Source organism: Stegodyphus dumicola, chromosome 12, assembly GCF_044657685.1.
Source record: "Stegodyphus dumicola isolate Sdum_Otavi_A_Nest chromosome 12, ASM4465768v1".
NCBI classification, from domain to species: Eukaryota; Metazoa; Arthropoda; class Arachnida; order Araneae; family Eresidae; genus Stegodyphus; species Stegodyphus dumicola.
In genome coordinates, this window is record NC_140779.1 from 68,784,494 (window position 1) to 68,809,390 (window position 24,897).

At 32.6% G+C, this 24,897-nt stretch overlaps 1 protein-coding gene across 2 annotated transcripts in view; it reads left to right on the plus strand.

Annotated features, from left to right (window-relative positions):
* PIG-K (Phosphatidylinositol glycan anchor biosynthesis class K) overlaps nt 1-24,897 on the plus strand; it is a 43,618-nt gene that overhangs the window by 13,140 nt on the left and 5,581 nt on the right. For both annotated transcript variants that reach the window (XM_035348506.2, XM_035348505.2), the window contains exons 5-8: nt 3,094-3,190; nt 12,458-12,575; nt 18,074-18,184; nt 19,225-19,394. In XM_035348506.2, the coding sequence (XP_035204397.1) occupies nt 3,094-3,190; nt 12,458-12,575; nt 18,074-18,184; nt 19,225-19,394 (496 nt within the window). The remainder of the gene's footprint in view (nt 1-3,093; nt 3,191-12,457; nt 12,576-18,073; nt 18,185-19,224; nt 19,395-24,897) is intronic.

The following is a 24,897-nucleotide window of genomic DNA, read 5'->3' on the forward strand; positions in this document are numbered from 1 at the left end:
GCGAATATTATCACCTGTTTAGATGTCTTGAAAGGTTACTGGGAAATGCCTTTAGAAGAAGGAAGTCGTGATTTAACATCATTCAAGACACATCATTCCCAATATCGTTGGAAAGTGATGCCTTTTGGATTAAAAAATGCAGATTCTACTTTTCAGCGAGTGATGAATGATGCCTTAAGAAAACATAGTGATTTTTGCAAAGCATATATTGATGATATTGCTATCTTTTCACCAGATTGGAATTTGCATCTCAAACATTTAGATGCTGTGCTAACTACATTAAGTGATCTCAAGTTTACGGTGAACGTAAAGAAATGTGTTTTTGCACGTTCGGAGATAAAGTATTTAGGACATATAATAGGAGCTGGAAGACATCAACCTGATCCTGAAAAATTACAAGCCATTGAAATTATAAAAGTCCTAAAACAAAGACTGCTCTAAAGAGTGCATTAGGCTTATTCAACTATTATCGTGATTACATAAAGAATTATGCAGAAATAGCTCGCCCATTGACGGAGCTTACGAAAAAGAAAATTCCTGAGATAATTCCAATGACTGCTGTTGAGGAATCAGCATTTCAAGAACTGAAACGTTGACTGTGTGAAGCACCAAAATTGTACACTCCAGAACCAGAAAAACCTTACACGATACAGTGTGATGCTAGTTCATATGGTGTTGGTGCTTGCTTGTCACAATCAGACAGCAAAGGCAGTTTGCTAGTCAAAAACTTTCGAAGACTCAGCAGAACTGGTCAACTATTGAACGCGAGGCTTATGCCGTTGTGTGGTCATTAAAAAAGTTCGAGTGCTGGGTGTTTGGATCAAATATCGAGCTGATCACAGACCATAATCCATTATTATATTTGCATAAGCCGGCATCGCATTCTGCCAAATTACAGAGATGGGAATGGCAGTTCAGTGTTATAATATTCATATTTCTCATTGCCCTGGTGCACAATTAAAAAATGCAGATGGTCTTTCAAGACTAGTTGGTGAATGAAGTAGGTGTGAACTAAGTATGAACTAATATGTTTTAAAACTTTGCATTAGTTACTTTCTTTTGTTCCGGAATTGTACTAGAGCTACTTTCCATCTGTTTTGAAAAAAAAAAAAAAAATTAGTGGTTTTCATTTAATATTGCATTATAATATTGTGTTTTGAAATAGTATTGCATATATGTTTTATTTCAGAACTCCGGTATTGTATCAACTCGTCTGTTCATCTGCTGTGAGATGAATGTTTATTGCACTTATTTTAAAGTATGTTATTACGTCATATATACATGTTCATATATTTTGAATTAATTTGGTATGTGGAGTATACAATTTAAGTTTGTATTTGCTAGTTCAGTTTTCAGATTCTGCTTCGCTTTGGCGTAGCACAATCTTACCGGGGGGTGTCATGTATCTGGCTGCGGTAAGCCAATCAGCTGCCTGGCAGAGCCCAGCAAGTGAGAGGCACGACAGTTGCATGTTAGCCTCAGAGGAGACAGGTGGTAGATTATGTTGTAAGAGCAAGGTAGTGCTCCGAATTTACCATTATTCTTTGAACGTTAACTTTTTTTTACCATTATTCTCTGAACATTAATTTTTAATAAATGTTTGTTTCGTTTTCCTTATGGTGCCTTATTCATCCGTAAGGTCATTACAGTAAGCATTCAGATCTATAAAATTATGTAATACATGCCCTTTACAGAAATTTCAGTAGTATTACCTTTTTATCCTCTTCCTTTTGAAGTGTAGGGAAATTCAAATAAAAATTTAAAGAATAAAAGAAGTATCATTGAAACAATAAAAGGAAAAAAAGTGTTATGAAATCTGTTTATTGGTACTTTTTTATATCACACATATTAGTTGTTTTGTTGAACATTCTTGAGGGATCCTTTTTCATAAATAAGCATTATTTATAAAAGTAATGGTACTTTATGATTATCCCCACTTCCACCAAGTCATGAACTTGTAGGTAACTTTGGAGAGCATTTGCAAATTTGTAAATTCTTCACCAAAATAATAAATAATCAAATCTATAAGTAATCGGTAATAATTAGTAAACAGTCAAAAATGTAATCAGTATTTCTTAAAATATAAATAAATTTTCATATTGCCTATCATCTTTTTAAGATGACTTCCTATGCTGAAGTCTAAATTCATCAAAAATCACAAGTCTTTGGGAAGTTTTACAGCAGTCATTGAATATGATAAATAATTTGAATCTGTAATAGTAATACTATGTTAACCACTACTAGAAGTGATTGATAACATTAGAAGTTTAGTTGTTTCATTGGTTTCAAGAGAAATAGATTTTATAGAAAGTATTTGTGATGCAAATATGATGTTGAATATTTTATGCATTTTATAAAGATGTAAGAGCTATTCTGAACAGCTATATTATAGGTACTTTTGCTGTTCTGAATTTGTTTCGTATTGGAATGCAAACTGTATTTCTTCAAATTTTTAGAATCTGGTCATTAGAAATTTATGTAAAGTTGAATAAAGGCCTCATCTTATTTCACAAGTTAAAGATCACAGAGTATCTGTGAAAATTAAAAATATTATCAAAATGCATTTTTTTTCAAAGTTTCTAGATCCTTTTTGGATTTGGAAAAATATAATTAATAAATATTGTATATCATTTGTTAAAACTAAGTAAAACACTGTATAAAACACTTATGGAAACTGATTCCACTGATGACAGTCTACTTTGGCCCCTGAAAATCTGCACGAGAAAAGCCCCATGAAGCCAACAAACATCCTTTGTTTTGCTGCCCTCTTTCTGTGAAGGTTCTAGTTATGAATGAAATGGGATAAAAGAACAGATGTTCAAAAGCTGCAATAAGTCAATTCAAGTGATATTTTTAATTAATACTATGAAAAATTTGGTGCATCATAAGTTTTCTGATTTTACAAGAAAAATTCTGATCACCTATTATGCATTTATCTGTCTACAATATATAATTTTTTGAATTCACAAATTAAAATAGAAAATTTTTCCAAGTTTGTTTAATATTTTTACTTAAAATATGAGTCAAACCTGTAGTTTAATTTTTTCTTATCAAAATGTAATAAGCCAAGTAAAACTGGGCATTTTATTATAGGGCATGGAGGTGAAGGATTTCTAAAATTTCAGGATTCGGAAGAGATTACTAATGTTGAACTTGCTGATGCTTTTGAGCAGATGTGGCAGAAAAAAAGGTGAAATGATGTGTTTTCAATCTAAGTTTGTGAAAAGGATGGTGATGATTTTTTTTTTTTTTTCTTTTTTCTTTAGTAGATTATTAAGTTATAATTTCATATATTTCTTTATTAAGTTCTTTATTAAGTTGATTATTAAGTTCATATATTTCTTTGTCATACTGCTGTGCCAGCTATTCCTTTTGAATTGAAAAATATTTTTGCTGTTTAGAGTTTTTTCAATCTGCATTTATATCTTATTTCATATGCCAGTGCCATTCTTTAAAATTGCAGTCTTTTTTTTAAATATATTTTTTAGAGCCTTTTAAATGTTGGGTCCTTTTCCATTATTAAGGCAGCAGCTAGAATATTCACAAGTATACCAGTGATATTGACCTTTCATTAAGTCCAGTTTAGACATTGTAACTAAAAATATTTCTTGTTTTCTGATTATCAGCCCCCTCCCCTCCACTAAAAATCATGAACTTATCGGTGACTAATTTTTCATTAAGCTACTGTGCAAAAAGCTACAGCCAATTTCAAAATGGCAGTGTTCTAAGAATTCCATATAAGAGCAGTCAAGCTATTATAAAAGTAAAGAAGCCAAGAAACACTGGCAATAAAACATTTTCCTTTTTAAAGAAAACCATCTTTTTTTGAAATGTTATTCTCTGCTTTTAGAAAGGAAGGTAGAAATACACTGAAAAGCATACTTTGCTTTTTTGCAGAAATAAGAACACAGAAATATCACCAAAATAAACTAACATTTATTTCACGCTTTAAAACTGAAGAAGCAACCTTTTACATAAAAACATAAGCAGAAATGAAAGAGCATATATGGAGTCTACTGACTCTGCAGTTTATACATTCTCGACAACACGTCATTGGCCAATCAGCCAAATCAGTAGTAACCATGTTAGTTTTCCACTAGCTGGCCTCTGAAAATCTGAATGAGGGAAAAACCACAGAGTCCACATCTGCCCTCTTTTTCTCATGCAGAGTCAAAATTTAAGTTATAAACATATAATTACAAAATTACACATTTTATTTCTTTCAAACTGAACTTTGAAACTTATCATTTAAGAAATTTTTTGTCCATATCAAGTCTTTTGGTTCTTCCATAAAGGTAAACTTACATTTTTTTGTTTAAAAGTTTTCTAAATTATTGTTTCTTTATATCTAATGCATGAAATTTATAAAATTAAAATATGAATCCACCCATGAATATGCAGTTATCCTATTATTTGCATAATCAGCATCTGGATAACTGTGTACATTTTAGATGTTTAATTCTCGATAAATTCAACTTGTGTGATTTAGTACTACTGAAATACCTGAGTAATTTTAACAATGCTTCCTAATGTCTGATTCCAAGATTCTTCTGAAGTTGTGATTAGACATTTACCTTGTACGTGGTCAGGACTTGTCCTGTTAGCTACAAAAACAAAATATCCTAGTAGATTTCTAAAAAGTAATTTGCTTTTTTTCATCAATTTCTGCACTAGTCCATAACTTAACTTTCCATAGCCAATAGTGCCTTTTGCTATGGAAAGTTAAGTTATTGGTATCTGAAAGTGTTTTTAATGTATGTTTACTGATATATAAAAGTCCTACTGTCAATTTCTAAAAATTCAATTCCGAGTAGCTTTTTAGTTCTGCCTAATAGTTTAAGATTAAAAAAACTTACTAAATTGTGAGATTACTCTAGCTATACAAAGTTGATACAATATCATCTACATATAATAAGAGGATTACATCAGAGCTTTTATAACTCAATTGCATCATAGTATTTTTCTTAAAAATTAGATTTTCTAAAGTATTTTCAAATTCACAAAACCATTCATGGCCATTTTGATGCAGACTGTAAACATTACTTTTCACTTCCATAAAACCCTCTAGCTGTGTCATGTATATTTTATCATTTACTTTTGCATATAAATACAAGTTTTCATATCTAATTTGCAGTTAGTTAGTCCATATAGACATACTGATATTGTGGTTTGGTTTATTTGATTATGGCAAAACACTCAAGGGCTACCTGCGTAAGGGAAGGGATGCTTCTCGTATGCATGTTATACATGGGGGAAAACCACGAAAACAGCTATGCAGCCAGTCTGTTTGCAGGATTCGAACCTTGGGCCCAACTACCAGTGTTCAGCAACTTTACCACTTGGTTACTGATGGACACTGCTAGTACTGTGAAAAATATTCTTATGTTTGAAAAATTAACTGCAATATGTAAAAGCATCATCAAAATCTTCCTTTCTTTTCTGCCTGAATCCCTGTGTGACAAAGTGCACTTTATAGCTAACCAATTTATTATTTTTATTTCTTTTTAGTGTATAGACACATTTGTTTCTTAGTGTATGTTTCCTTTCTAGCTTCTCAATTAATTCTGAAACTTTCCTTTTCTTCATTCTGTCAATTTCTTACCTCATTGCCTTATCCCATTCTGCGGCATTTTCAAATTCCTATGCTTCTTTAAAATTTTGTGGGATACAAATTTCTACAGAATTTGCCTCCTCAAATGTGGAACTATCCTCATTTTCTATAAACTTAATTCCGTATTCATTTTTGCCACTATATCCATTTCGATTATTTGTTTTTGCCATTAATGTCAGACATCTGTTACTCAAATTTAATATTTCTAGCCTCTTAATATTTTTTGATGATGTTATAGGATCTAAAACAAGTGTTCATTCCTCCTTTATAATAATCTATATCTCTCTGTTTCCATCTGGCCTCTTAAATTCTTTTCTTTGTCAGTATGAGTCTGAAACTTCTTCTGATACGAACTTTTCTTCTAATGATTCTATTCATTTCATTCCAGTCTCCTGTTGTGTATACGAGCCAGTTTCCCTTAAAAAGTCCTCCACGAAGGCATCCCTCCCTTAAGGCAGATAGCCCTCGAGTGCTTTGCCGTAACCTAATAAACCAAACCAAACCAGTCTCCTGTTCTTCATCTAACTCTGATAACATGTCTAATTCTTCTGATTCTTTAAACTGAGTTTTAAGTTTCTGGTCCAAAAATGCTATTTGCTGCATTCATTCCTTCATAAAAATTCACATCAGAAACTCCTATTAAATTTCTGTTCTTCTGATAGCCTTGTTCTATACCCCATAGTTTCCTTGGCATGTCTTACCATGATTCCTTTTTTTGCATCTTATTTGAAATTTATCTCTAATGTGTGTTGATATAGCAATATATATTTTACATCCAAATATTTAAAAATAAATAACACTGCATTTTTCTATTGAAGAACAACTTTCATCAGGGGGTTTGATTATTCTTATGACACACCCCATTCCAAGTATGTATGAAACATCCAAGAGCTTTTCCCCACCATTCCTTTCCCATTTTAACTATCATTAAGAATAACTTTAACTGCGTCAAATGCCATTCGGTTAAAGCGTTCACATGCACCATCCTCTTCTGGGATGTAAGTATTTGTACATTCAGCTCTAATTCCATTTCCACATAAGTAACTTACGAATTACCTGTTACAAAATTCACTCCCATTATTAGAGCACATACTAATTACCATATTTGCTAGCGTATAAGGAGCACTTTTTTTTTTTTTTAATAGGTCGGAAAAATGGGGTGCGTCTTATACGTTGATACTCAGTTTTTGATTACATTCATTTCTGGAAATTTCCTCTATTTGGAGTTATGATTTTTTTTTTTTTTTTTTACTTTTATGGAGTGTGGGAATATTACACTTACGTAGAGCTCAGTGAATGTGTATGGGCTGTTGTTGGCAATCACAGCCGAGTTCGTTTAAAGTTTTGATTTTTGTGAATGGCTTTTAAGTTTGTGAAATTTCTACTGTTCAATTTTCTTAAATTTGTTAGCAAGTTATGGCTCGAAAACAACATCAGCATTGGTATAACATAGCATACAAGCTACGTATGATTGCATATACTAAAGAACATAGAAACAGGGCAGCAGAGAGGCATTTTAGGCAACCACCAACTGAGAAAATGATAAGAACTTGGAAGAATTATAATGATTAGTAATAAATTTTTTTTTTTTCAAAAATGTGTATAAAAAAGGGCATGCATCTTATAGGCCGGTGCGTTGTATATGCCGGCAAATACAGTAATTTTCTATTTGTCTAATTTTTCATTTGCCTACGATTAGTTGTTAAAGTTACTGAATCATTAGCCCAGAAGGGCTATTAATTTTGTTTTGGCATTTTGCATTGAATCACTCTAAACAACATATCACTTTTCAAATTGTTGCCACCAAATATTATCGCCCTGTATTATATTTAAAGAAATTAAATAATGAAGGATCTGCATTAAATGTATGTATGTTTCTCACATTGTGATAAAACAATGGTACCCAGAGCCATCCAATTTTGAATAAAGTACATCTCCACCTGAATATGGGCATCTGGAAACCCAAATTTGGAATTTTTTTATTATCTATTTCATATTTTGTAAAGCATTTATGAGTTTTTGATTAAGAAACTCAACAATTTCAAAGCGAGCAATGTCAACACTCTATGGAAAGCAGAACATTTTTATCTCCAGCACACAAGACTGTGCATCAGAAACTCTAAAGCTTTTTCTAGTTCTTTTTAAATTATTTTACGATATTGCTGGTGAACTGAATTTTATGGTTTAAGTGCAAACAATATATTTAATAAATAAAGGTAACACACAAAGCATTGAAAAAAAAAAAAAAAAAGCCTTTTTAAACATAATATAAAATCTGAAAACTTTCAAGATTTTTTTTTTTTTTTTTTAAATTCTTCATGCAGTACACTGTTAATAATCTACTATAGTCAGGTATCAAGAAATATTTACTCCAGCCTTTAGATGGAACTGGGAGTAGACCACAAATATTTAAATAAACCAATTGCAATGTTTTATTAGATCCCTTTGAAGCTGCTTTAAAAGATATTCAACTAGATTTGTGAATAATGCAAGATTCACATTTCTGTTTTGGTTTTTTAACCTCAAGCAATCCTTTAACATTTTGATTTTTACAAGCATTCTGAATGTAATCAAAATTTATGTGCGAAAATCTTCAGTGCCATATTTTCACATCATCCAATTTTTTAACTTTCTGGTTTCAGTATTGTAACCAGCTTTCTTTCGAGTCCATCATACCATTTTGCATTGCATAATCTGTCCAAATTATTTAAATATATCCACATTTTACCCATTTAAAAGTATAAAATTGGCTTCTGCCTTTTCTAACCTTCCTTCTAATAGTAAATTTTTTCTTAGATTTGGATTGTATGAAACAATTTCTGATTCAATCCAATTTATTTAATTGGCTCCTTTTACTACAAATTTGATGGTACCTTTTCCTAATATTTTACTTTTAAAATTTCCTGTAGCCAGGCACATACATGTGTCATTCATTTTTTCAAAATGTATCATTAAATTTCTGTTATTACAGAAGTGTATTGTAGCAACTGTATCTACAATCCAATTAAATTTATCTATGTTACCTCCTTTATTTTTAGTTGACACTTAATTTTCTACTAACATTCTTAATCTTTAAGCTGTCTCTTTTTATTATTTTAAACTTCCAGTTTTATTAACATTTTCTTTTCCTTGTGCAATTAAGTGTCCAGATTTATAGCATGTATAACAAGGTCCTATCTTCATATTTCCTGTTTACTTTCTGTTCTATCCTCATTCTCTCCTCCTGCAAAATCCATGTCCTTCCACTTGTAATCAGCTGTACTGTCCTGCAGTATTCTTGAGGTAACTGTCAAATTCCTTGAAATCCTTTAAAAAGATCTGCTAAGTTGTTATTAGCTTTACCAAGCATGTTCACAGTCATTTTTATCCTTTCTATGAGTAACCCCAATTCTTCATCTAGTGACTACCTGATACTGAAAAACTCATCCAGCAGCTATTGTTCTTGTTTTCGGTTCAAACTGCTTCTGCAAAATCTTCCACACTTCCTTTATAGCCCCGTCCACAAGAGCAGATTTGCAGGTAGTGAAAACTGGTTCTTCCAATGTGTCCCATTCACACGGCAAACAAGCATTAACTGCTTCTCCGTATTGGAGGTAGAATTTGGTAGAATATTCCTACCTCTTGGGAGCAGGGCAAATGGGGAGATTTCCCATACTGCACTGCACAATTGTGCAGTTCACTTAATTTTAACAAACAACATGGCTGATGGCAACTGACTGCTCACTGGACTGTCAGCGAAACAGTAGCATTGGTAGATATCTGAGGATGCGATATCATCCAAAAAAATAACATAGAAATGTACAAAGATGCTGGGTATTCCAGAAATACCATTCACATTAAAACTAAAGACGTGCATATCGACTTCAATGCAACAAGGGTACTTTGTACTTTTTGAACTTGCATCTGCTTTTTATAAATATTATTAAATGGTTTTTGTAAGACAAAATGATTTTAAGCTAAAAAAATTTCTTTTGCCAGCAATTTTTTTTAATTAAAATTTTTGGAAGAAAAGTTTAACAATTAAAATATCTTTCTTCTCCTACATTTTCTCAATGTCCCCCCGCAATTTTCTTATTGTATCTACTAGAGTGTTCTTAATAACTTTAAGGATTGAGTTTGCAATTAGTAGTTTCTGAGAACAAAATTAAAACACATTCTTATGTAAAAACTTCGAAACAAATAGAATCTCAATCACATTTTCACTTAAAATAATTTTTCTTTTCAGTATTTTGCAAAACCCATCCCTGTTTCTATAAAGCATATAATTTTAAATAATCTGTAAAAATGTTAAATAATTTAGTTCCATATCTATATAAGTTTTAGGATTTTAAGTAAAAGGATTTATCGAAAAAATGTAAACTGAGGAAACGCAGTTTAAAGAATGTAAACTATCTAAATGGTCATTAAATCATTTCAAATTTCTCAAAAATTTTATTGCTGAATTTCAAAACATATATATATAATAAAACTAGTGTTATTTAGTTGGTTAATATAAACATAAATTACAAGCTTTTATTTAAAGTCTTTGTAAAACATGTTCAAAACAATTTTAATATATGAATTAATTTTAATATATTTTCTAAAATATTTATAATCAATATTAAAAGATTTATAATTAATATTAATTTGTCATTTTATTCATTTTTCCAAAAAGCAAAGTTTGAAATTTTAACATCTGCAAAGCATTGTATTTAAAACCATTCAGCAGTATACGTGATTTCTCTTCTTCTTTTAACCATTTGGTCTCGTATATAAATTGCATTTAAAATTCATTTAAGTATATTTTAATTTATTTAAGAGTTAAACTGCAATAGCATTCTATTATAGCCATAGTAAAGAATGTAAAAAAAAAGATATAAGCAAATGTTAGAAATCCGCCAATCCGATTTGCGTTTGTGACATCATTACTCACAGTGGCTTATGTTTTAAGGGATGGAAGACGATGTACATCTGAACCGGTCCTGAAGGCAAAACTGCTTCATATCCCTGTTTCTCTCTAATACAAATGGTGGCTATGTGAAAGAGCGTTGCATGTGAACAGGGCTTATAGCTCAAACTTTTTTGCATCAATGACCTGAAATCCGATTTAATTTCATAGAATAAAAAAGCAAAGGCTGTACTTTCCCTCAAAGTGAAATTCTGCTTTTCATGCCTTGTACTTTTTACCCAATAATTCTTCTTTATCTTCTATGAAGCTCCAGCAGTTTTTATCCAGTAATAGCAGCTTTATGTCAACTTTCTATACCAGTTGTCATGGTTTAACAATCCAAATCCTTCTGGTAGCAATGACATCTTCAGTTATAAAACACAGTACCTTAAACCAGTTTCTAAAGCATATCAACACTTTTGTTTTCTTGTTTGTCACAGAAGGCAGCCCTTTTCATATGCATTCTGTTAATACTAGGTTGCCTGAGTCCATAACTTATCAGCAGAGCAGGGTAAAAAAAACACTGCAAAAGCATACTTTGCTTTCTGCAGAAATAAGAACACAGGAACTGGACTAAAAACAACAACTAATACTTATTCTATTCTTAAAATTAACAAGTCATCAGCCTTTTACTTAAAAATTGAAGCAAAAATGAAAGAGCGTGTGTGAAGTCGACCAACTCTGTAATTTATACATTCTTGACAGCATTTCATCGATGGCCTCTGAAATTTGCATGAAAAAAACAAACATGCAGCCAAGATACACAGCAATCTATTTTCACTTAAAAAAAAATCAGACAATTTCAAAATCTTGGTACTGTACAATTTCAGCATTTAGCACTAGATAAAACAAACATATGCTATGTGCATACCTGTGCTAGCAACATACTGCTTTACCTCACAGTTTTTGCAACTTTTTATTGGGAGTGCAGCTAACTGGGAAATATTTTTTAAAAAATAACAGAGATTTCTTTTTTTATATATATAAATATTTTTGACTTATTGCCGAAAGAACTGAGATGGACTTTATCATTTGGCAAGTACCAAATGATGTGTCTTTTCGATGTCTGCTAAATCAAAAATTAAATATTTTTTGGAGTAATTTTGTTTTCTAAATTTTGAAAACAAAAGCTATAGGTAAGCTTAGAAAGTATGATCAGTTTTTATCCGTTGTTTCCCTACTTACCAATTAAATTAATGTAATTCTTCAAACAGAAAAAAAAAGTCAATTTTTAAGAAAATTTAGATCTTTGAAATTAAATTGTATGTTTTTTTCTGTAATTTATATAAACTTCTTGAATGACTTTTAATAAAAAATGCTTTATAATAATATTTCTATTTAAAAAATGCATTGTTTATCATGTCTGGAAAATGAATTTCCACTTATTGTGTAAGAAACATAAAAGCATGCCTTCATTGTTATTAATAGGTTATATGGCAAAATATGCTTATTATACAATTAGCATGTCATTCCATAAATCATAATGATATGTAACCTCTCGCAGAGTGTCATATTTGGCAAAAATGTGAAAAGTGAGTTTAAACATCTTTCATGCAGCCAAAACCTTATAAACTGTTTTTGCTGTCCGTAATTTCAGAAAAACTGTTTCTTTTCCCTGTGGCCAGTTGCAGTACCAACCATGATATTTTTATTACATGGCTGTTTATGACATTCTTTAACAGCCATTTATGGCAAACAAGTGATATTCATGAGTTTTGCCAAATTAAAATAACTAATATCAAATATCTCCTGTTGCTTTGCATTTTTTTATGAACAATCTGCTCTAAAACAAGTCAGTTATACCAAAGTTTTTTTAAATCAGTTATTCTACCTAATAGTCATGTTGAATGCTTTTGAAATAATGTTATATTTTATCTTTTGTACCATTGGAATAATCAAACTGTGCTTTCTTATTCTAGGTACCGGAACATTTTTTTTATGATTGACACATGTCAGGCTGAATCCATGTTTCAACGCCTTTACTCTCCCAACATATTAGCTATTGCCAGTAGTAAGATTGGAGAAGATTCACTTTCTGTTAGTATTTAATTTTATACTATATTTTTATTTATAAAATAATGATATAAGTTTGAGTTTAAAAATCAATATCATATGAAAAATATCATTTTTTTCTACAATTTCTTCAATTTCTATTTAGTATTTATGTTAATGTTTTAAAGTGAAATCTGTGAATTTTGGATATCAGTTTTTCTTTTGAAATGAGTGCATGCTTATCAAATTAATTCTATATTACTAAAATTTTAATTTTTGCACATAAAAAAAACAATTTGGAAGTTAGCATCTTTATTGGGGAAATAAAAGAAATAGATGACTTTTGTATCATTTTAAAAATAGTTAATGTGTATATATATATATATATATATATATATATATATATGTGTGTGTGTGTGTGTGTGTGTGTGTGTGCGTGTGTGTGCAATAAGATGACTTAGAGTAAGCTGAAACAGATTGATGATGGTTCTCTGCAAATCTTGGGGGAGACTTTACTGCATAGTTAGAAAAATTACACTTGAGAGACTTCTAGACAGACGTGGCCGAATTGAATATAATTTTTATAGCTGGGTATGAACTAGTTATCGAAAATGTATTTTTTATCACACATGATTATGGCTGCAATTCGCATTCCACAATTTTATACAGAGTATCACATTTTAGATAACAGCATAGTTAGCAGCACGGCGAAGCAAAGGAAGTGCAGTAGCATCTGGACTGCAAGAGAGCTGAAGCTAAAAGTACGCAAATTATCCAGTATGGAGGCTTGGCAAGAGAAAGTTTGGGTTTAGATTAGAAAGGTTTCAATTCTTGAAAGTTTGAGTTTAGGTTCCAAATAAATTACATCATCAATATTATGCAAGCCATGTACGATGGATTGATCTAGAAATGACACAGTCCAGAAAGTTATAAATATTTTTAGAATAGAAAGGGGGAATTAAGATAGGCTGTTACTAAATTACATTATGAAATGGATTTGCTTATTTTTTATCTTATACATAGATACTGCTTGACATCCATTCAGGATATGTGAATGACATTAAGCTGGATCTAATGACTCATGAGCTCAAAATCGTAAAAACAACCTTGTATTTAGCGTAAGTATATTGAAACACTCAATTGATTTCGAGGGCAGCTAAAGGTCCCTCCTCATCAGGAGAAAGAAATACATAGTAAGAAGAAAAATAAAGGGGAAAGAGTCTCAGAAACATGTGGTTCTTATCAGCACTGCACGTGGTTATAACCAGATTTTTAATCAGAGTTACACTGGCCGCCTATGAGCCAGGCTATCTGATCAAACATGTAACACAAAGAACAAGAAAAATTAACGAAGGGAGCGAGGGGCAATTGCACCTTCACACTCAAAATCTGAACTTCGAATGACCTCGAATAATTCAAAATCTGAACCTCGAATAATTCGAAATCTGAACCTCGAATGGTTCGAAGTTCAGATTTTGAGCATGAAGGTGCAATTGCCCCTCGCTCCCTATTTTTAACTTCACTAATTTTTCTTGTCCTTTGTGTTACATGTTTGATCAGATAGCCTGGCTCAGTAAAAGTAGGCGGCCAGTGTAACTCTGATTAAAAATCCGGTTATAACCACGTGCAGTGCTGATAAGGACCTTGTGTTTCTGAGACTCTTTCCCCTTTATTTTTCTTCTTACTATGTATTTCTTTCTCCTGATGAGGAGGGACCTTTAGCTGCCCTCGAAATCGATTGAGTGTTTCAATATACTTACGCTAAATACAAGGTTGTTTTTACAATTTTGATTGTCACATTAGCGTGTTTCTCTTCTAGTCTAGACTCATGAGCTTTTGATATAAACATGCAAGAAATAACAGGAATGCCTTTTTTGTTTTTGTTAGAAGAAATTCTTACTGACATTTCAAATTTGTTGTATGTGCTCAGAAATTGTTCAGCCAAGCCTGAAACTGTCAGATACATATGTTAGCAGCCTTTTAGATGCATTTTAGAGGGGCCAGATAGTAAGACTGTATGAAGCAGGTTGGTTTAGGCATCATATTGTTGAGCATGTGCAACAGAATGTGTGAATCGTCGTGTTGTTATCACTACTGGCAATATGAAAGTTCTTTCTGTCATAGATGCAATATGACAGAAGGAATAGATGCTATAGTGTTATTTGATTGATGTCAGCACTCCTTGACAGGCATGTAGATCATCATCACAAAGCAGTTAAGTGATATTCAGAAGATTACAGATGCCTCTCAAATTTGCCCTAGCAGATAGATAACTATGCTATCAACTATCATTGATTGCAAATCTCTGCAATTCTCATTTGTATTAGTGGTTCAGGCAGCAGTAAGATTCATCAGTAAAGTCCAATAATAGTCCACTCATGAACTCAAGTTGCCTTTATTTTATCACTAAGTGAAAGGAGAACTGTGATGATTTGCACTCAATATAATGGTTGCCGGCTAGGGCATATTTGCTTTTTATTTGCTATGGTTTAGAGTTTAGATCATTGAGATATCCATGCTGATGACACAACATCTTGAATATCATCATCACTGCTTTATAGTGATGATCAAATTTACCAAATAATCCACATCTCAAGACTTTCTGGTGTTTGTTGTACTCTGCCACTGATGTGTCAATCTAGTTTCCAAGCAGCTATAAATCTACCATTCATAGATACCTAGTATTTTAAGCCTTTGAGCAGTTCTGAGCCATTCACAGCAAATCTGATAGGTCAGCAAGATTTTCAAAGACAAAATACCATTCCTATTACTTCCTGCATTGTGACACGAAATGATTATCATATGCATACCTACCTTCTATTTTACAGGTGCCATGAAAAAACAACGAATATTTTTTATTATAAGAGCATTAATAAATTTTAACTACATTAGAAATGAAATACAATTTAAATTTGAACAGGGGCCTTGAATTTAGAGATGTCTTGCAAAATTTCGGAAATTTTTTTTATTTTTTGTGTATGTAATTGCCCCACATAAACATTAAGTATGATTCTAGATGATAGTGTGAGGTGCCATGTTGGTGTTTATTATACCATTTTACAGTGCCCCACATTCTTTCAACTATCTGTATATTGTGTATGGCATCTAGTGTTTGGGTCTGTGAAATGTATCTGTGGTTACTGTGATATAATCATGGCCTGCTTCTTTCAAATCCTCTGTTTTGTAGCATTTCCAACAATCAGAAAAAATTGTACTATTGTTATCAACAATTTTTCCAATCATACCAAGTAAAGTTTTAGCTGAATGATTCACAATGACTGCAAGAAAATGTTCTTTTGTTTCTCTACATAAGCCTCCAAACTCACTATGGATGTAGAACATGTCCAACGTTTCTAATTTTACAGCTATAAGGAAGTTTAGATGCAATTCCTTAGACTAAGTGTTTAGATCTGGCACCTGTTTTTTCTTTGCCAGATCTAAGGTTGCGGTGCTAATTTAGTGTGGTAAAACACAACATTATTTCATGATTATTTTTACAGAATCTTTGCCTACGAAGAATTCCTTTATCATGTAGAAATTTCACCACCTCCTACTTATTTTAGGTAATTCCCAAATTGTGATATCCATTTCCCCCCTTTTTTCCTATAAAAATGTGCTTTTAGTGAAATAAAGCAAAGGAAGAGAGTCATCAGTCCATCAAATTATGCTTCATGCAGTTCTAAAAAAGAAAGGTTGCAAAGAATAACACATGAATATTTGGCTCAGTTTCACTCATAAAAACAAGATAGCTCAGCTGATCACATTTTTGCTATCTCTGGCATGTTGTCACACGTTTTAGTAATGCTTTTTTATAGCACCATATAACAGAAAAGTATCAAAAATCTGTCTGCATTGCAAAATGCTTTTAGGCTTTATATCTTTTAACCAGACAAATTGGGGAGAAATTTGAGATTTGTCTTGATTCTAAAATGGAAACCTAAAATTTGAGTAATTTTATGATAAATGATATTTTAATGTATGAAAATATCAGATTAAAAAAATGTCTGACATATGATTAACCCATTCACGATGGGCACCTCTGTTACCGAAGTGTTCTCTTGGGACGGCGCGTTAACCGCATACATCATCTTGTGGTGACGGGCAATTCGCGCTGCTAAGCCTAACTTTGGGAAAAAATTCGTATACATTGAATTTGTCATCCAATTGTTCCAATATTTGGTACATTATGAGAAGAACATTCAGGTAGTTGTCAGAATTAAATTTAAACCTTTATTGTTATAGTTTCCTTAAAAATTTTATAAAATACTCATTCTAGAATAATATAATTTTTCCTTTATCCCACAATTAAATATATATGGAAAAATATCCAAACAATCGCAGATTTTATTTAACAAACACATAATTAAAATTAAAAAATATTAAAACTGTCTTTCGTAAAAATTCAATGTGCAAACAATGAAAAGGAAGCAATATTTCAAAAAAGAGACAGTGTATGATATTCTTTGAAACATGGGTGTAGGCACAGTCCAACGTTGTAAATGTCACAGGAATAGAGGATCAGCAAATTTGACTCATTTAGCATTTGTGTATCTTCTACGGTCAGATAGCGCTTTCGTTTTAGAACACCAGCAGTAGAACATTAAAAAAAAAAAAAAAAAAAAAAAAAAACGCTTTTGCTAAGCCATTCAAAATATTCGTCTCAATGCCGGAAAAATCTAAGTGTAATAAGAAAGTTAAAGAGACATTATATTGCTCAACATCCACCCACGAATCTCCCTCTCATTCCGAAACAAAATACCAAAAATAAAAAACATTGCATAGGAAGGAAGGTACACACACTTAACTTTCGATATATTTCCCCATTACAGACATACAGCTACATTTAGTGGCAACAAAAAATATTAATTAAATGTTCTATCTAAAAAATCAAATGTGGTACGCCTGGCCATAGAGTGAATTAAATGGCGATTCAAATATGACACACTCAGCCGTGAGGTAATGTTCGCTGCTGAAGCACATATGACACGCCCGTACTGAATGGGTTAATGTTGGTATTGTACATATAATTTTATATTAAACTCATTATTTATATTAATATTGATATAAAACTTATTTATATTAATAAATTTTATCTTTCAGAATAACGTATATAGAAATTTATTAAATTCTGAGCATTATTTATTTTCGTAATTTTGTATAATCTGAATTTTTTATTAAGTTATGGATTACTTTCTTTTATGAAAATTATCCATTTTTATACATACTGAATATTTTTGTATATGATTTAAAGCAATTCATCATGACTTATGAAATAGTTGTCTCCTATTTCTGAGAAGTTTTCTTGATATTCTTGTTTTGTCAAATTCGTAATTAATTGGCTAATATGATTTTGGTAACTTGCTACTGCATTTTTTACTAAAGTTATTTATTTATTTAAATGTAAAAAGTGTAAAAAAGAATATATCCATAGATCTTAAATAGTTTTTGGCAGATTATGTGGTTAGTTTCTTTTCAAAGTAAAGTATAATATGCATTTTTTTACTTTTAATAAATTGCTCCTGTAATATTAATTATTTCTATAGCATCATGGAGATCCTACAATTGGAGTGTATGTTATAGACAGGTACACCTATTACGCTTTGGACTTTTTAGAGAAAGTGAACAAAGGTAGCACTCGAACAATGGGCCAGTTTGTAAGTATTTTTTTCCTATTTGTAGTAGATTGCATGTTCTTGCAAATAGCTCAAAACCAATTTGAGGATTGTTTAAAAGAATAAATAGCATTTTGTTTCAGTACTTCATTTAAAGTTTGCTTAAAGATTTTACTGTGCAATTTTTGATACTTATGTATGAGCTACAACTTACCCCACGTGCCACGTGAACTGTGCTATGTATGACTTCCTGTGGTGTCTTGCTGCTACAATGTCGCCATGTGTTGCACTGTTCAGTTGACTCAAATAAAGCTTCATTTCATGCAAAATGGAACATTGATGGTTACTTTGCAATATATTATACTCTTGTAAGAAAGCAATAGCATCAACATCACTGTGTGGTTGATCTCATACACTCATGATTGAACTATAAACTGCAGGGAAAAACTCCATTCTTAAAAGTGCAGCTTTTAGATGTTCTTAAAACTTAGTAACATCATAAGGTTTCATTATCAATTAATTTGTGTTAAGGTGCCAAAGCTGGCAATTCACTATTTTTTGGCTTTTTAGCTATTAATAATAAGTACCCAGTTTTTTTATATGCACTAAAACAATAAATGCCTATAATTTATTCAAAGACTAATTGAATTTAGACTTTTATGTAATGTTAATAAAATGAAAAGATATCTCTGATTGTTTAGTATTTTTACAGATATGTAGTCAATAATCTTAATTAAAGATACACCTAAACTTCCTGTGGTTACAATATTTTAAATAAATAAATATTAGTATTGCACATTACTAAGAATTCATATAAATCTGCTGTTCTGTAGAGATAGACATCAAGATGCCCATATCTGCAAAAGACCAAAATAATCAGGAACTGTGGAAAGTCATCTTAGGAAAGCTTTACTATATTCTGTAATTAATTTCACCAAGATGTCAAATTATTCCCTTTGAATGCTTAAAACTGTGTAATTAAAACAATTATTATCTAATTATTGATTTTTTAAAGTGCAACAGGTTTTTATGCTTTTTTTTTTAAACTTTTAATCTAAATTACATTTAATTTCTATTAATAGCTTCAAGTCTGCCCTAAAAGAGCTTGCATATCTACAGTGACTTCTAGAAAAGATTTATTTCCAGCAAATCCAGATAATGTTTTGCTGACCGATTTCTTTGGAAGTGTTCGAAATGTGGAGCTGACTAGGTATACCATAAATTTGCCACCCATGTTGAATCAAACAGCGAAGTGAGTAATTTTTCTGTTTTGCACGTTTTATAATGAATAAATTATGCATTTATGCAAAAAGTCAAGATTTTTCAAATAATTTTTAACTCTGCACATAAGACAAATATTTATTTTGAGTATTAAGAATTTTTACAGATTTGGGATCAACTTCAATATTTAAACTTGGAATTTATTTAAAGTATAGTAATTTTTTTTTTTTTTTTTATTATTATTATTATTATTATTTTTTTTTATATAAAATGAATGACATATATATTTTTACGTAGTCAATGATTAAAAGAATGCTGCCTTATTTAAGTTTACTGGTCTACTAAATTCGTATGTAACTCTGATCAAAGTGGTTTTGTTTTCAATAGAATATTTCATTGATTCTTTTGTATTTTGAGTTGCTAATTTCAGTTATGACATCAAAATTTCTTAATTGGACTTTGTTTCTGTAAAATAATATTCCATTGATGCTGTTATTCTGTGTCAGAGATGAATTTGGTAGTTGTTATCAATCCCAACATACATTAGTCCGACTTAAATGATAATCCTCATCAGAAAGTCAAGTTGAGATATGGGTATCCCCTCCCCCCCAAAAAAGGCACATATATGTGTTGTTTTCAGCAGATGCATTTTAAATTTTTTTTTGATGTGTTGAGTTTTTGCTATGGGCAAGAGTTAAATTTTAAATACTTATTTTCCAAAAAAGCATGATTTTGTACATTCTAGTGACACAGACTCTTTATTTGAAATTTTAAGTGCCTGCACAATCCTGAAGACAGCAAGATGCACATAGATACTTATATCCCTCAAAAAATTTTTAAAAGCATTCCTGCCTCCCATTAGAAATGATTATCCAGTAGTACCACTTGCTGAAATACACTACATATGTGTTAGAAATTTGTAAATCTGTTTTTGACTTGCAATTAAAAAAAGGCAGAATTGATTAGAAGAGTTGTTTAAATATTAACAATTTTTGATTTATAAAATATTACTCAAAGCAAAATAAAAAATGAAACAAGTCATAGGAGACAATCAAAGATGTCTATGAAAAGCAATGAAATATTGTCAAAAATAATTACAATAATATAAGGTTGAATGTTCTCAAACTTGAAGCAGAACTTCGTTATTCAACAGGATATACACTAAGCAAGAGGTTGTTAAAATAGTAATCTGGTATGCTAGGTTCAGTGGTCAAGTGGCAAGGTAAATTTTCTATATCAGTGAAAGTTTCAGTACTTTCCTTTGATTGCCTATATTCTTACCGTGTTTATCATATCCTTTTTGCCCCTCCCCAGTCCTGCTATGCTGCCTCAACGTGGCGGGGTCACTGTGCGGAGCAGGCAAAGTACATCGGGAGCATACCTGGTAGGGCCACCCTAGGCTTGAAGGCCGTTTCAACATGCCCAGCTAAAGCATAGCAGGTGAAGATCCTTCAGGGGATAACCGTCTTGGTGATCAGGTGTCACAATCCTGGAGCCCCAGTCATGAGATGATCTCTCCTCCTTTCTGCCTCTTCTCCTCTTAACTGCAACTTTTCTCGTTTTCCTTCTCCCTTGTGGTTTCTTCTTCTGAGGTTTGGGCTCGTCATAAAAATCTGGAACAGCCTTGTCCCTAGTTTTCCAAGTGGCGAGAAAACTGCCCACATGTTTGCTGTGCGTGGAGACCCATGTCACTGGAAAGGAGGGTCCTGGTAGTTGAGGGGTGAGGTACTGTCCTCAACACACTGCTTTGGCCTCAGCTTCAGTTAAACAGGAGGCACCTTGTTGTTCTCACAGGTGTCAACTGGCTGGTCACTAGTCCTTATGTCAGAGGCTTGGGGACAAGCTCCCCGCTTTTGGGGAAGCCGACTGTGGGACTTCAGTTTGCATATAAGTTCGGCTAGCCTTGGCATAGGAATCTGCACCTTGTTGTTGGGCTCCATGGTGGGTGGGGCGGTCAGACCTGAATCTTCTTCCATTTAAATATGAATGCTATGATACCTTCCTGCTTCAACAATGTACCTGATACTTCAATTGTGACCAAAAGACTAAGAAACGACATAGAAAGCACTGTATCAGATGCATTTTGTCCACGTTTCTTAATTATAACCAGCTCTGAAGAATTGAAAAAAATGTCACCCTTTCTAATAAACAAACATCTTTTGTCTTTTGTAGGAGAACTGAAAAATATTAAGAGACTTTGGTCTGGAGACCTTTTGATAGAAACTGTGTCCGGAAGGCAGTCTAAAGTCTTTTGAAACAACTAAATTAGGAAAAGCAAATGTTGAAGTTAAGCCACATAACACTCTGAACTTATCCCAAGGAGTAATCTTTAAAATAGATTTACTATCAGTAACTGAAAAGGAATTCATTAAAGAGTTGGCAGATAAAAATGTGTGTGGTGCTCATAGGATCAAAATACGGAAAGACGGTCAACTCATTCCCACTAAACATGCCATACTTACTTTCAAGTCTCCTAACCTGCCTAAAAACATCAAAACTGGATACCTAAACTGCTCAGTCAGGCCGTATATACCGAATCCAATGCGTTGCTTCCAATGTCAGCACTTTGAACATGGAAAGACCTCTTGCTGCGGTAGCCTCACGTGTGCTCGATGTTCCATTGTAGGCTATGCCAGTGAAGGCTGCTCTGCTGCCCCCTTATGAATTAATTGTAAAGGCAAGCACCCAGCTTTTTCAAGATCATGTCCAAAATGGCAGACAGAAAAACAAATTAAAAACATTAAAGTTACACAAAAGATATCATTTGCAGAAGCCAAAAGACTTGTTCTCTGTAATCAGCCAAGACCTAATAAATTTTATGCATCCGCAACAAAATCATTCAAATCAATATCAACGCAAACCGCAATAACCACACAGAAAAAAGAACTAGCAATGACAGAAGATTCTAGAAACCAAAAATCGGAGAAAAAAAACCTGATGTTTAAATTAGTATGCTGGTGGAAATTAGTATGCATCCAAAGGAAAAAGATGTCCAACAGAACAAACATAAAAATGTTATCAAGGAAAAAATAAGCAAAAACCCAGGACCCCCAGTCAAAGTTCTATTGCAAGCATAGGATGCCTAGATGACTCAGATGAAATGAACGTTGAACAAGGGTTATCCCTTCCGCAACACCTTTTGCCTTGAAAGTAAAAAAAAAACGACACCGCCAAAACAAGCATCCATAATGGGTACCTTTATTTTATGGAATTGTCGGGGTTTCCATCAAAACCTGGATAATATCAAGGATTCAATCAACATCTATCAACCTGCCTGCTTTGCACTTCAGGAGATTTGTTTAAAGCCAAGCAGACATGCTAAGATACGGAGATATGTCTTAGTAAGAAAGGACAACCCATCAGGGGATCGTGCCTGTGGTGGTGTGGGCCTTACCGCCTCCCACAATCACCCATACACTGCTTTCCCTTTGATGAACCCCTTTCAAGCTGTAGTGATTCAGATTAATTTACACTTTTCAATCTCAGTATGCACTATTTATTTACTCCCACATGAGCATGTTGATCAGCAAGAGTTGGACAGACTAATAGAGCAACTCCCAAAACCTTTTTTTCTTTTAGGTGACTTCATAGTACCTTATGGAGAAGTAGGGACACTAATCCAAGGGGCTGGCAGATCGAACAATTAATGGAAGATCATTCTATATGTCTCCTTAATAATGGAGAATACACTTACTGTCATCAACCGACTAGAACATTTCATGCAATTGGTTTGGTTTTTTGTTCTCCATCTCTACTACCTTTTTGCTCTTTCAGTGTAGGGAAGAATCTCTACGATAGTGACCATTTCCCATTGATTGTAAATATTACAAGAAAGTCGGTGATCTCAAGACTACCATGCGTACTTTACAATAAAGCTGATTGGGATCTTTTTGCATCTTGTGCTGTGCTGACTGAAAAATGGTTAACGATGTGGACATTAATGCAGCAGTAAAAATGATCTTTGAAACTATTGTACAAGCAGCTGAACTCTGTATTCCGAAGTCCTTGACAAAGTTCCCTAAACCCTGGTGGAACATTGATTGTCATGAAAGAGAACAAAAGAAAACTTGGCGTATCTTTCGCCAATATCCAACACTTTTAAAAAGCTAAGGTGAATGTAAGCAAAGTGAGGCAGCAAAGTCATGGGCAGCCTATGTGTCCACTATTACCTCCTCAGTGTCTAGCAAACAGGTTTGGGAAAGAGTCTGCAAAACTTATGGACTATATAATGATGATTCCTTTTCTGTTCTAGAAAAAGATGGAAAGTTGATAAGCACTAGAGAAGAAATAGCGATGCTTTAAGTGATACATTTGCTGCTGTATCTGGCAGTAGCAATTACTCAGAAGAGTTTCTGTCCACAAAGATGCACTTGAAAAGGATTCAGATCAACTTTTCCCATCCTAATGCAGAATCTTATAATAAAGTTCTCATCATGTTTGAATTAAGAAGTGTAGTCTCTCGCACTGATAAGACCTGCATTGGTCCTGATGGCATAAGTTATTTGATGATAAAGCATCTGCCAGGGTTCGTAGCGGTCCTTACAAGTGCTTATAAGTCCTTATATTTGAAAATGAAATATAAAGGCCCTTATAGGTGCTTACTTTTTTTTAAAGCCCTTATTTTTTTGTTTTTAGTGCTTATTTTTTGCTTTTAGTGCTTTTTTTAATCCCCCCCCTTTTTTTTTTAATGAACGCGCATTTGTTTCCCTTACCAAAGCCAAAACTAAATAAACACCTTTTCTTCCTTATATGGAATGTCAGATGGTGAATCATACTCCTGGAAATTGCTTTCCCCCCTTTCTCTGCATTAACGTAACCTATGGTGCGCGCGAGAGAACAGACAGGTGCACGTCGTTCTATTGGTAAAAAAATTGCGAAAACGGTAGAAAATTCCGGTACATTCGGTATTCTTTTCCTCCCACCCAAATAACACACGTTTGAATTTCCATCAGGATTTTAATAATTTGCATTCTCGTTCTGCATGGTCATTTCATATTTGTGTTTATTATGATCGTTATAATTTGATCATATTCATGAATATTTATAATAATATAGTTGCAGTAACTGGTGAAGTATAGATAAACTTCCAAAAAATGGGTGTGTTTTTACACAGATTAGCTTTCTAAGGAATAATATTCGGAATGGCTTAAATAAAAGGAAAGTAATCGAATAGTCAAAATAATTTTTTTTTTCTGCCAATACATTATACAGTACGGAGGTTCTCTCCTTTCTCCGCAAAATCTCTAATATTGAAGCATTGGACTTTTTTTTTGTCACTGTCCAATTTGGATTGAATAGGACTAAAAGTTTTTGTGGTCTACCCAACCGAAGCGAAGATTGATTCTGTTCTAGAAATTTAACGCAGTCTGTTGAAAATTAGAATCAGAAACTCCCCAGATTAGTAAGTCTCTTTCTTTTCTTTTGTTTACTTCTTTATTCTCCGAATACTGGCAGCTGTTGATTCCGATTGCGTAATATCTCATGTGGAAGAATTACGCTGCACGTATTGTGCAATAACATTTGCGGTATTTTGC